General features: G+C 30.4%; 1 protein-coding gene across 2 annotated transcripts in view; it reads left to right on the top strand.

Annotated features, from left to right (window-relative positions):
- The window catches only part of LOC106464120 (outer dense fiber protein 2-like), a 98,296-nt gene that overhangs the window by 69,059 nt on the left and 18,494 nt on the right, over positions 1-10,743 (top strand). For both annotated transcript variants that reach the window (XR_002611642.1, XM_013924233.2), the window contains exons 15-17: positions 963-1,115; positions 4,772-4,860; positions 6,729-6,810. Coding sequence is in view for 1 of the 2 variants with exons in the window: in XM_013924233.2 (XP_013779687.2) it covers positions 963-1,115; positions 4,772-4,860; positions 6,729-6,810 (324 nt within the window). In the remaining variant the exon portion in view is untranslated. The remainder of the gene's footprint in view (positions 1-962; positions 1,116-4,771; positions 4,861-6,728; positions 6,811-10,743) is intronic.

The following is a 10,743-nucleotide window of genomic DNA, read 5'->3' as shown; positions in this document are numbered from 1 at the left end:
AAAATAAGTTTTATGAATTTATTTCTAAATAGCAATAATCTATATATACATATATAATGTATAATAATTAAAATGTGACTGTATTTTACAAAATAATAGTCTACTAAAACACAGCCAAGACAAGTCGCTTTGTGAAGACTAAAGGTTAGTTTTATATTATTGGATACAATAACATGATAGCATGTGTGATACATCAATCATTGTAACTTCTGTATTGTTAGCCAGGCACAGCTGAAAGGTCAATATAATAAAAATAATAAATATATATAAATGTATAATGTTATGAGACTTAAGCTATTTAGTTTGAACATTTATGTTTTTGCATTATAATTTGTTGTCATTCTAGAATGAAAGAGGCATAATTTATATTTATTTTCTAATTTTTTATGGTGGTTACGAGATCAGTCAAATTTTCTGAACCCATACAGAGATTAATTACTGAAAATAACAGATAAAATGTAAAGTTTTTTTCTTAAGAAATGTTTGATAACTATCTGGGCAGTACATAAAAGTGTTTTAATCTTAAAATGAAAATTACTTCGCATGTTGCCTGTCCAACATGCCAAAAGATAAAAAAGCATGAGAAAAACATTGCTTTTAAAACCTTAAGGCTAATAAAAAAATCTGATATTTTGCATATGAAAGCATTGTTATGTTTACTGATAATCTGCCAAATTTCATTAACATACACGTACTAATTTAATAGTAATAGCATGAAAACTATAACAATCACAAAATGGTTACGAGGTCGGTCCCAGGGACCGAGCTCATGCTGAAAGAGTTAATCAGTCTTAATCTTCCAGCCCCTCTAAAATTATGATTATGTTCAATATTTCGCAATGAGATGTTGCTTTGTTAGTTTCTAAATGTGCACATACATTTTTTGGTGAAATTAGGCTTTTCACAATAATGGAAATTTTACCAAATCATAAAGTTTAATAACTTTCTTTTTTTACATTTAGATACTTTCAGTGGAAAGTCTTGGGCAACTTGAATCCCTGTATAAGGAAACTGAAACACTGAAAAATCGTTTGAAAGATGCGTTAGAGAACAATAAAAAATATGAAGAACGACACCAAAAAGATATTAAACAAATCTCTCATTTGAAATCTCAGGTAGGAAATCACCAAAAAAAGTGATTATGATTACTTTTTTTTTATTTCACAAACATGAATTAATTATCCAGTCTAATGTACTATACAATACTTGTTTGGGAGAGATGTTAATGTTCTTTATACAAGACCCTATTATGGCAGTTTATGCATAAATTATTTATGCAGTTTCTTCCTATTTTCTGTAAGTAATTAAATATTAAACTGCATAAAAGTAGACATTACATATATTTACATAGATACCTTCATGAATACAATTTGATAAATGAACACATCTGTAATGACAGTGGACCAATAACTTAATCTAGTCATGTGCATGTTGGTATTCCTCTGAATTAGTTTTCATGACAATTAGTCTCAAGGTTTATGAAGTCCTTGCTGTTTTAGCTGTGTTGAAAGGTAACCAAGTATCTGTTGCTTGTTATTTATTTCATTCAGATAAAGTAAATAAAAAAAACTTATACATATTTAGTGCTGAAGAATATGATGAGAGAGCCATTATTTATAACTTTTTTGCAACTTCTAGACTTAAGCGTACTAAAGATTGTTTTAATTAAACTTTAAACAGTTGTACATACTATGTCTTATGTAGAACAAAACACAATTTTGTGTTGATTTTTCTGTTCTTTTGTATAAGTAACATAAATATACAATAATTTTCTTTTAATTGTATTAAAACTTTGCAGTAATGAGCCAAAAATCATATAGTTTTTTTGTTAGAAAAGTTTCCTGTTTGATGGCAGTCTTGCATATTTATATGCATACTCCATTCCAACTTTTGTAATGACTTAACTTAATATTAATATACAGATTACAAATATGCAAGTTAATGTGTGTGTGTGAGGGTTCATATATTTATCATGAAAAGAAATTTGAGGGCTTTTTAAACCAGTGAAAATTCACAAACAAATTTAACCACTTTTTTTGGGGGGGGGGGTTAATATCATGAAGAATACTAGTATACTGGCTGGTAAAAGTTGGCCATATAGCTGATAATGTGAACCATTTAATTCAAAAAGTAATGCTCAATTAATTCATGTATATCTCTTGCAGTTTGCTCTTTTCTTTTCTTATTTCGTTTAGTATTAAATAACAGGCTTAGCAGTATCTGTTTATATGATGATGTTCAATTTTGCAATTATGAAGTTCAATCAAATTAAACTTTCTAAATGTAAACAGCACATAAGCTCCTCCCCCCCTCAAGGTAGGTTTCAACTATACATTGAAACCAACTCTCCAGGAAACATTTACATAATACAATGCAACAACTGCCTGGTCTTTTATGTAAGTTAAACAGGATGCAAATTAGACACAATGATAAAATAACACAAAAAACATCTCTTTTCAAGTGCACGAACATGGCTAAAAACAACCAGAATTTTTCCTTCAAAATGTCACCACTCTAAAACATGAACCAGTCATTAATAAAGATGAATTACCTGAGGTTTCCTAATTAAATCTAATGAATCTACTATTAATATACACTTGGGCACCTCTGAATATCTTTTAATACAATTTCCTAACACACTCAAAACTATAACATTGCACTTACACGTTTTAATTCTGTAGAACAAACTAACTATCCATTGGTAGATAATTATTCAAAATTTAAAAATAAGTTATGTTACAGTACATTTTAGCCTATAAACTTTGTGTACTTGACAGTGATCAATTATCATACTAATAAACAACAATTTCAGAAAATTCTGCTGAAAAGCAGATATCTATTAAAAGTAGAAAAACTCAAATCTAATTATTATGACAAATTTTTGTTCGGTACCTATTGCTATTATTTGGATATAGAAAGATCAGAGTGAATATGAAACATTTGTTGTTGTTTTTTGTATTTTTAGTGTTTTGCATTCAAGAGTGTTCAAAACAAGTACTTATGGTAATTGTTGTAATTCACTACTCATATGGCCTATATAATTTCCTAAGTCAAATTCCTAATTAGTGTTAATGATGATACCTAAAACACATAATTCATATAACAGGAGTTTACAGGAAATCCAAAGATATGTGTAATATCTTAGGTGTAATCAAACCATCCCAACAGTGTAAAGATGGGCATCATAGATTAATTATGTCCCAGAATAAACAAAATTTATAATACCAAAGATGCTAAGAAGAAAAAAGAAAAGACACATCACTAAAACTCTCATTAATACTAGATATCTGGAATCTATATATATATAAAGATGAAATTTGTGTTTGTGTTACATATACATTTTGGTTGAGATTGACCCAATAGACTCGGAGCAGTTATGGTGCAAACAAACACTATGGGGAATGTGCTGAGGGAGTCAAAATTGAACTTAACCGTATTTCTATTTTATAAAGCGTGTTGGTTAATTACTCCCAGCCTATTGAGTCAATCTCAAATAATGTTGAATATTCTAAAGGGGTTCATGGTCAGAGTATGAAAGATGCTGGATTGTTTCTCAAACAACCATGCTTTTTTCATGGTCGATGATATGTAGGGTGTTCAAGGGTGGGATCACCTCAAAATCTTTATTTGTTGGTAGATGGAAAGTAAACTGTAAATGTTGTTTATGAAGAAGCTTTGTTATAATTTTTAAATTTTGACTTAAAGTTGATGTTCAAGTTATTACTTTGAAATATATGATTGCTGTTAAACTTACATTGTTTTAATTAAATTTAAACATTCCCTGTCAGTTGATGTGTATTTCGGCTTGTACTTGATTAAGAAAAATAATAAAGAAGATAAACACCTAAAATAAGCAGGAAGAAAGTTACAGACTTGCAGCAATATTCCCCTATGTCCAGAGATCTTTCTGAAAATGAACAACTTAAATTCATAATAGTATTTAGTAGCCATAACATAGTTGGTACACATCAAACCACCTAAAATCCCAGCGGAAAGCAAGACTACCATTTACTACATTCCTTATGAATGTGACCTTCAGTACATTAGATAAACAAAAAGGCCAACTAGAGTTAGAATTTAGGAGCATAATATACATATACATGACTTTAATACTGATCTGTCTACAATAGCCCATCATTGCAGAGAAGAAGACCATATGGTAAATTGGAATAATGCTAAAATAATAGGTATGATCCACACATGAGATAAAATAATATTCCATTTTCACTTATCAGACTGATACCACATTCAATATTGCCAAAACCTGAAATCCACCACTCTTGAATGCATTCTAATAGGCTAGTTGATTCAATTTTTAATGGAAGAGATCCCAGAGAAGCAGACACCACACCAACCTCTTTTCCAGAAAGACCCAACATCAATTAAATTCCAAGTAGTATCACCAGTGAAGTTGTCCTTCTCAGGACTTTCCTGAAGATGGCAATGGATTAGTAGCCAAAACATACAATAAAACTAGTTAGTAATATTAAATGTATCTGGTAATTGAAAAAAATTAGTAACTAGTTAATAACTAGAATTAGGTGTACATATAGGTTACTAACCATGATAATGACGGTTAAAACCAGCTTTTGCTGATCCTGTGTTGAGTTAAGTTAATACGGGAAAAACTGAAATAAAGTTGTCTTGTGCTTTATAGAAAGTTCTTTGAGAATTTATAAACAAAGTATATTTATTTGCATGTTTTGACCATTTGATAATGTACTGTTTCCTCTTCTATATGTTTATGTTGTATGGTTGTTGTTATTTCTAGATTGAAATTATTCCTAAAGATTTACAACAAATCAAACATCAGGTGGAGCACTCTAAAAATCAAGAAACTCAGCTAGAAAATACAAACAGGTTAAAATAGTTTTTATTAAGTACACAACTATTAGATGATTAAGAAATTAGTATAGAAAAGTGTTTATAATATTAAATATTTTGTTTGTCATTTTGTATTTCTTCAGTTGTTTTTTTTTTTCAGAATGGAGCATAGAGTGAAGATTTAATACATAATGATGCTGTTTTTTTACTAAAACAAATTTTGCATAAAAATAAAAAATATATTTATAGTTTAACAACCCTTCTTCAAAACTATAATATTGTTTTTGTGTAGATTTGTTTTACATACACACACACACCTTTGTGTAACCCCTCACACCAAACTAGGTTTTTAGTTTGTACCACAGTTATCATTTGGGTGTTGTTCAGTCTTTGGTGGTATTGTTTGAATTATGAAATCTAATTTCTGATATGAGGAACAGCTGAGCATGGAAGTTGCCAGCTATATCATCTGTTCTCAGCCCAACTCGACTGATGATAAGGAATAATATCTAGGTGAACTGTATGTGTGGAAAACAGCTAATTGTAGATTTTGTTTACATAAACACTTTTGTACCCTTCATAATCAAATTATGGTTTGAGATTATTTAATTTTGTAGCTAGAATTGACACTGTGGTGTTTAACTTTATGTAATATTAAGATTTTTCAATCTGTAAGAATAAGTGCAACATCTAAAGCTAGAAAATATTCACTTTTGTAATTATCATAATAATAATAATAATACTTTGGAAAGGTTAACCAAATAGTCTTAACAGGTAATGGAATCTAAGATTAATCACACTTAATTAATGTATTTTCTACTCTTTATTTTGTGTCCATCTCTGCATTTTAAATACTGAGATAACATCTCTAGGGTTCCATGTAATTCTGGTCAAATTTATACTTAAGTTTGTTATGTTGAGTTCAAATTTGGTGAAAGGCTATTATGATTTCATGTATATTCCAACTCTAAACTATTATAATAGGTTCCTATTTCCTTTGCAATATTTTCCAGGTTGTTGGTTAGAGATCTCTTTGCAATTTTTGTCAAACTGACATATTTGGTTTCTTATTGTTAAACTGTACTTCAAAAGCCAATTTTACTGAGTTGTTTTACAGCTTCATTTGTTTTTGTTTTGCTTAAAGTAGTTACGAATGTTTTCTATTTTCTACGTGATAAAGAAACAAGAAGAAAAGTTTAAACCTCGTGAAATTTGTGTATTACATGAACTAGTATATAGTATATAGCTTGTCTTTTTCGTTGGCTGTCAAGGCTTTTCACTTTCTCGTGGAGTCTCACTCTGTTGCTTTTTTGCATACATTTTGTTGTTTGTGATTGGCAATCAGAATTGTTTTTACATTTTCTTAACATTTTACGTTGACATAAATATTCAGCATCAGAAATGTTTATCATATATAACTCCCCTCTCCCCTCCCAAAGTAAAGTGAATAAAACCAATTTATTTTTACAGAGTTTTGTGGGTTCAACTTGTCTATTCTATAAAAAAGTTAGTCTTGTTTGTTAGTAGACATGACAGCATTTGATGGATTTTTATTTTGACACCACATTGGCAGCATGCCTCTCTATAAAATACACATAAATTTTTCTGAGGTTATTTCCACTTAAATCACTCTAAACCAAGAATACCACACATGTAATGTTAGAAGTTTTTATCGTCTTTGAGCTTGAAATATTAATATTTGGTGAAAATGTTTGCTAATTGCAATCAGTTTTATGTTTTAATATAAAGAAGCAAGTTACCACTGAATTGTTTGTTAATAAATATCCCACTTATTACAAATATGTTTGTGTTTTTATATGGAAATGGAAGCTGTCTCCTTTTGTTTTCACATATAAGTGCATTAGTTAAAAATTATCATAACACTGTATTACTGTTATTTCTAGAATACTTCTAGATCAGAAGCAGTTAATAGAAGATTTGAAAAAAGAACAGAGACAAAAAGAAGCTTCTGTAGAAAAATTCATGGTAAGTTTCCATTTTAATTTTTGTTATTAAATCTACAGTAAAGCAGAAATTTCTGGCCATAGAAATTTACATAAAAGTTATTTTTTGGCATTTAATGAATGCTACAGACACACTTCAAATAGGAAGATCCATAAGGAAAAACTATTATGTTACCTGTGTATTTATGTACATTGGACAACATAATAGATCTTAATATTCATCTTATAATACAAAATATATTTATGATCATACATTAGTACTATCAAGCTGTAAATGTGATTAAAATGTGTAATATTGAATAGTTCTCTCAGTAATACATATACATAAATATTAAATCAAATTGAACAAAGCAGTATGAAAAAAGCTGCTTTATTATTTATTACACCTTTTATAAAAAATTCCAGATGTGAAGGCTCTACTTGTTGTTTTTCCCTATGTTTACTATAATGTCTTTAATGCATTGGATTTTAATTATTTTTTACCTGTGATTAATTTTGGATTTTGTTTGCTTAATAAACCTGTTCAGAGCTGCATATTTTTTATGTGTTTTTATTGTGTTATACTTTATTAAACTTGTTAGTTTTTCTGTGTTTGTAAACAGGTGAATGATTGTTTGTCTATTAATAATTAGTATATGTTCTTACAAGTTGTTTTATAAGTTGAATGCTGAGTGACAATCCCAGGTGTTGTGTCACTAGGTGCTGATCCTTCATGTGGAGACTTCTTTTACTTATGTTATCATTGATATTCTGGCTACATATTGTTTTATTGATTCTCCATATTTTGCTTTTTTTGGCTATACCGTATAGTGCTTTCTTTTCCAGCAGTCTCATTCCCTATGAATGTTAATAAAGGTGTCCCCTAGTTGCCACTTTTCCCTTACTCGTGCAGAAAACTAAGTATCCTGCTAGTAGAGTTGTGCAGAATTTCTCGTGCAAGCTTGTCAGCTTCCTCATTCAGCTTTACCCCTTCATGTCCTTTCATGTAAATCCTGGTGGTGGCTCTTACCATGCAGTTGCTTTGGTTTTTTACCATCCATCAAGAAACCAACAATTCTTAACCCAATGATTACTGGCAATGAAGATTGTTAATAGGTAATGTCACTCTTGCCATATTTCTTTCCAAAAAACAAAACTGGTGAATGAAATTGTTTGAAAATTGACAAAAACTTTCCTTTAATTTTGTTTTTTTCTACTATTTCTTTTAAAAATTCATTATTCAATGCGGCTAGTTGCACTCACACTCACAAGGTGATTTTCATGTTGAGTATAAAAATACTATTTATTATTTTTACAGTTTTCACATTTCATAATCTCTAGAACATCTAAATGAATATCAAAAGTTTTTGAGGTAAATGTTTATATATTATTTTCCATTTTCTCTACTATATCACTAACTCCAGCTATTATCATCAGTATACAGTGCAATAAAATGTTTAAAATTAAGAAATGGAAATATGTACTTACCTTCGTAGAATAGTCTTAAAATATCATCTTTGGGTCGTATGTATAATTTCCCATCTTTACATTTTCACTAATAATTTTATTTTATTGTTTTATTTTCCTTTCCTGTTCTTTCATTATTTATGTTGATACACATCAACAGGTGCCTGCAGTGCAATATAACGTTAACATCGACAGAGACAGTTTAGCCTCTGGCAAGATATAGCTTGCACTCGCATTGTTAGGAAAGACTTGTTCAATGAGGCAAAGCTTTGAATAATATTAAAAAAAATCATTAATTTTTTAAATATGAATTTCGAAACACAAATAATACATAATTAACTAATATACAAACATAAAGCCTATGTGTTTATCAAACTAATATGTATAATGTGAGAAAAAATAGCCAAGCATGGGGGACAATGATCTCAACAATGGATTTAGCAGCAGTTTGCTTGTCATTTGAAAAATAATTTATCACCTACTTTTTCTTCTAGCCTGGAAAAATTAAGATAGAAAAATGCTTTTACTATTGGTTATAAGTATGCCATTCAAGTCTAGAAAGGACTGTTGCTGAGTAAGATTACTTTGGAATATGAGTGTGGCAGCTATCTGAAAGGAAAGAGAAATATGCTCTTTCTTAGAATGTTATAGCTGCTTTAAAATTTAAATAAAGTTTAAACTTCAACCTTGTACTTGTAGAAGCTTGTCTAGATTGTTGTAGAGGTTTTGTCTCAGTACCTCCGAAAAATAAGCAACCAACTCTAAGATATTTCAACTGCACTTGTGTCACCTGATAGAAAACTGAAGTTTTAATTGTTTGTTTCAGAGGTTTATTTCAAAATAATAACTTAGATAATATAAAACTTTTAATTATAACATACTTGATAATAATAATTTCATTGAAATACATTGATATTAAAGTGGTTTAATTAAGTTTTTAATGTAATGAAGTTACCTGCACTGAAAGGAATTTTAAAAATGGTGCTGGATGTCAAAGGGTTAATTTAATACAGTACTGGCTGTGAGTTAGTTACAGATAGTATTTTGATGGCACTATATACTTGTAGTCCATTGCTATCAGCAATGCAGAACAGTACTTGATATATATGGCTTCTAACTCAATCCTATTGCTGCTTGTGGGAAGCTTGAATGCTCCACCAGCCTATACAAAATGTTGTTGCTCTGTGAGGTGATAAATGCCTAACCATCTCTTTTTGGTATAGGTGATTTGTCGGTAACTACTCAGAGACAATGGTGGGTAAGTTGCCAAAAGTTTTCCCACTGTGTGAAGATGTTAATTACCAAGCAGCTTCAAGCTGTTCCCAAATGCAAAAAAGTCTGTGCTACTTGACACACTGTACCCAGTCGGAGCTGGCTGAGTGCGAGCTCAGATAGGGTCTCAGTTTGCACGTGCCATTGTGTCAATGCATCCGACCATTTCAGATAACGGCGAGAAATTGACCTGATATTTGAGAATAACATTGCAAATAATTCTCACGATAACTCTGTTGTTCTCATACTTGTCTTAAGACATAAACATTATTTATCTTGAAGGGGAAATAATCACTTAAATTTAAATTTTCACAGTCAATTTTTTAGTGGCCCTACGGACCAACCAGGAAAACCTTTTGAATAGTCTGATGGTGTTTTTGGTGGCCAATGGTGAACAGACTACTGTTAATTTCGAGCTGTGATATGTCACCATGAGATCTCAGAATAAACATCTGAAGTAGAAAAGAAAGCCAATTACTGTATAGTACATTAGGGAAATGATAGCTTAATGTGATGATCTTTTTTAAACGCATTTTGTAGTAAAACACAGATAGTGATTAACACAATGTTATATGCCTTTATATATTTAACTGCATGAGAAATTAAAAATGTTTTTACAATTATATATTACTTATCATTGTTGTAGTCTCTACTCAACATATATAGTATCAATTTGATAAATAGGGCTCGTTCATTCTGTATCACATGATTAACTGCTATCACATCTGTAACATGAGATCGCGTTCACTGTGATCATATATACTCACAAACTTCCGAGAGACAACTTTAATGTAATATACAGTAATTGGCAAGTTGCCAAGCACCTTCAAGCTGTCCCAAAATGCATGGCATAGATACTAACAAAACTTTAGTTGCATGCTATGCTGTATGTGGTAGATTCTGGCCCCCACTCCAGGCTCTGAGATCCACATGTGCTTACTACTTTTCTTGGGGAAAAGGTTTATATTTTGCAAGGTTATCTAGGCCCAAAGAATGTTGTAAACAAAGATACTTGAAGCCCCATTCCCAAGAAATTGAATTATGGGGTCTTGAAATCATAACGATCCCTTCATAATGGAGTAAAATATTTAAATTCCCTAGAAAAGGGGGTAAAATAACTTGAAAAAGCCTGCAAAAGGGGGTAAAAAAATCTGTAATTTCCCTAGGGGAAGGGATTATTCTGGAATTTAGGTACAAGCATACACAGCGTGGTCACAAGTAAATAGACACCCCCTTT

Source organism: Limulus polyphemus, unplaced genomic scaffold (assembly GCF_000517525.1).
Source record: "Limulus polyphemus unplaced genomic scaffold, Limulus_polyphemus-2.1.2 Scaffold1564, whole genome shotgun sequence".
Taxonomy (NCBI): Eukaryota; Metazoa; Arthropoda; class Merostomata; order Xiphosura; family Limulidae; genus Limulus; species Limulus polyphemus.
This window is presented reverse-complemented; position numbering and strand designations above follow the sequence as displayed.